Here is a 2,816-nt window from a genome sequence, read left to right as displayed (position 1 = left end):
GGGGGATTCCCATTCTTAGGGAGGGAGTGATTAGGCAGGGGCACCACCAATCCCATGAGGCACAGGCTGGTTAGGTGTTGGGTAAAGACCAGGCCCGGCATTGCCGGAACCTGAATGCACGGTCCATCAATGGGATTGGCAACGGTGCCCCCTGTTCAAAAAATTACCCTTAGCGGGTGTAGTGCACTGCCGTTGGGCCATCGCGACGTTTCGGCTGGGTGCAGCCTTCTTCAGGCTGGCCCAACGTCTTTCTGTTCTCTATGTTGCCACTCAGGGCCTTTTATACTGGGCTGTCTCCGCCCCTTTTGTTTCTCTTGAGATTTCTTTTTCTAAGTTTTTTCTGTTTTTCAGCTTTTACGTGATTCTCCCTTTCTCTATCTTTCTTTACGTTTTGTCTTTCAACCTCAACCCTTGTTTACTTGTTTTTTTCTAAATTTTCTTCTTTCTGTTTACATGGCACCCCCTGCATTGTAGACATCCCGTCCTGTGTTCTTTATATTTTCTTTAATGGCACCCCCTTCCTTTATATCCTTTCCATTTTTTCTGTTTGTGTCACTTATTCCTCCTTTGTTTATCTTATCTTTCTTTGTGTCTTTAACGTGACTTCTTTATGCTCTTTCTTGAGTTTTCTTATCTTTCTTTGTGTCCTTTACGTGACTTTCTTAGTTTCTCTTTTCTTTGTTTGTGTCACTTTTTCCCTCTTTGTTTGTCTTATCTTTCTTTGTGTCTTTTACGTGACTTTCTTCTTCCTTTTCTTAGGCTTTATGTGTCTTTTACGTGACTTTTTCTTATCTTTCTTTGTGTCCTTTACGTGACTTTCTTAGTTTCTCTTTTCTTTGTTTGTGTCACTTTTTCCCTCTTTGTTTGTCTTATCTTTCTTTGTGTCTTTTACGTGACTTTCTTCTTCCTTTTCTTAGGTTTTATAGTTTTCCTTAGGTGAGGGATAAGAGGGGGGAGGAGGGGAGGGGGGTCAAAGGGGTTAGGGTTAGGGAAAGTTAGTGGGTGGGGGGATTCCCATTCTTAGGGAGGGAGTGATTAGGCAGGGGCACCACCAATCCCATGAGGCACAGGCTGGTTAGGTGTTGGGTAAAGACCAGGCCCGGCATTGCCGGAACCTGAATGCACGGTCCATCAATGGGATTGGCAACGGTGCCCCCTGTTCAAAAAATTACCCTTAGCGGGTGTAGTGCACTGCCGTTGGGCCATCGCGACGTTTCGGCTGGGTGCAGCCTTCTTCAGGCTGGCCCAACGTCTTTCTGTTCTCTATGTTGCCACTCAGGGCCTTTTATACTGGGCTGTCTCCGCCCCTTTTGTTTCTCTTGAGATTTCTTTTTCTAAGTTTTTTCTGTTTTTCAGCTTTTACGTGATTCTCCCTTTCTCTATCTTTCTTTACGTTTTGTCTTTCAACCTCAACCCTTGTTTACTTGTTTTTTTCTAAATTTTCTTCTTTCTGTTTACATGGCACCCCCTGCATTGTAGACATCCCGTCCTGTGTTCTTTATATTTTCTTTAATGGCACCCCCTTCCTTTATATCCTTTCCATTTTTTCTGTTTGTGTCACTTATTCCTCCTTTGTTTATCTTATCTTTCTTTGTGTCTTTAACGTGACTTCTTTATGCTCTTTCTTGAGTTTTCTTATCTTTCTTTGTGTCCTTTACGTGACTTTCTTAGTTTCTCTTTTCTTTGTTTGTGTCACTTTTTCCCTCTTTGTTTGTAGGGTTAGGGTTAGGGTTAGGTTAGGGGAAATTGAAACTCCTCCCTCGTTTAAGAGGGCAGGAGTATGTGCACGCTCCGCACCATGACCCTTCCCGAGACCCGTTACGTTATCGCCACCCCATCTACCGTATCCGGCAATCCCCAGATCCGAATCGAGGTAAGTACCGTCCTTTTCTTTTTTAGGTTCAGGTAAGTACCAAATTGTGTTTAATTTTGCCGAATTTGTGTTTTATTTGTCCTGTTCTTTAGGTTCATAACTGTTTTTTAATAAAATTTGTCTTTGCTCAATGAATTTAGTCTCTGTGTCGTTTTTATTTCCAATTCTTAGGCTTTTAAACTGTTTTTATCCATAAATTATCCAATTTTTAGGTTATAGATTTATGATAGTCCATATATTAGGTTTTTAATTTTTTAGGCCAGTAAATCAATACATAAATGAAAAAACATCAAAAGAAATCCCCCCCGAAAATAACAAACTAAAATAACAAACTAAAATAACAAACAAAAACACGTTTTAGTGCTGACGCATGGCTGTAGCTACGTTTCGGCTGGATTGTGCCTTCTTCAGGCTGTGCACATGCGTCGCTGGCCAAATCAAAATGAAGAGACTCTTCTCTGCCCCTCCTTTTATATGTGCTGTGGCTCCTCCCTCCAGCAGCCGCTGAAAGTACCGGATGTACGTCACTTTGCTTTTTTTCTTTTTTTGTGTTTTTCTCTTTTTCTTTTTCTGGTTTTTCCTTTTTCTTTTTTCTTGCTGCTTACTTTTACTTAATCCTTTGCTTCCCTTCTTTCCTTCTCTCCTTTCCTACCTTTTCTTTGCCTTCTTCCTTTTGTCTCCTAATCCCTGCATCTCTTCCTTTTGCCTTAAAGTCCCTCCTTACTCCTCTCCCCTCCATTGACTTTCCTTTGACAGTCCCTGTTTTCTGGCCTCTATTTGTCTTTGCTTTGGCTTTATTTCTTCGTCTTTGTGGCCCATCTATAATTTTCCCTCTCTTGGGTTTCTATTTTCCCTTTCTTGGGGTATCATCATCCGCAACTGGGGATGGAATCTCTTGGGTTTCTATTTTCCCTCTCTTGGGGTATCATCATCCGCAACTGGG

General features: G+C 41.8%; 1 protein-coding gene across 1 annotated transcript in view; it reads left to right on the top strand.

Annotated features, from left to right (window-relative positions):
- Positions 1-1,798: 1,798 nt before the first annotated feature.
- LOC146662847 (uncharacterized) overlaps positions 1,799-2,816 on the top strand; it is a 20,583-nt gene continuing 19,565 nt past the window's right edge. Inside the window, exon 1 of the mRNA XM_085417920.1 lies at positions 1,799-1,873. Within this exon, the coding sequence (XP_085274046.1) occupies positions 1,799-1,873 (75 nt within the window). The remainder of the gene's footprint in view (positions 1,874-2,816) is intronic.

The sequence above is a fragment of the Rhamphochromis longiceps genome, linkage group LG9, assembly GCF_057381845.1.
Source record: "Rhamphochromis longiceps isolate RC_006_pf linkage group LG9, R_longiceps_female_GT1.1, whole genome shotgun sequence".
In the NCBI taxonomy this organism is placed as follows: Eukaryota; Metazoa; Chordata; class Actinopteri; order Cichliformes; family Cichlidae; genus Rhamphochromis; species Rhamphochromis longiceps.
This window is presented reverse-complemented; position numbering and strand designations above follow the sequence as displayed.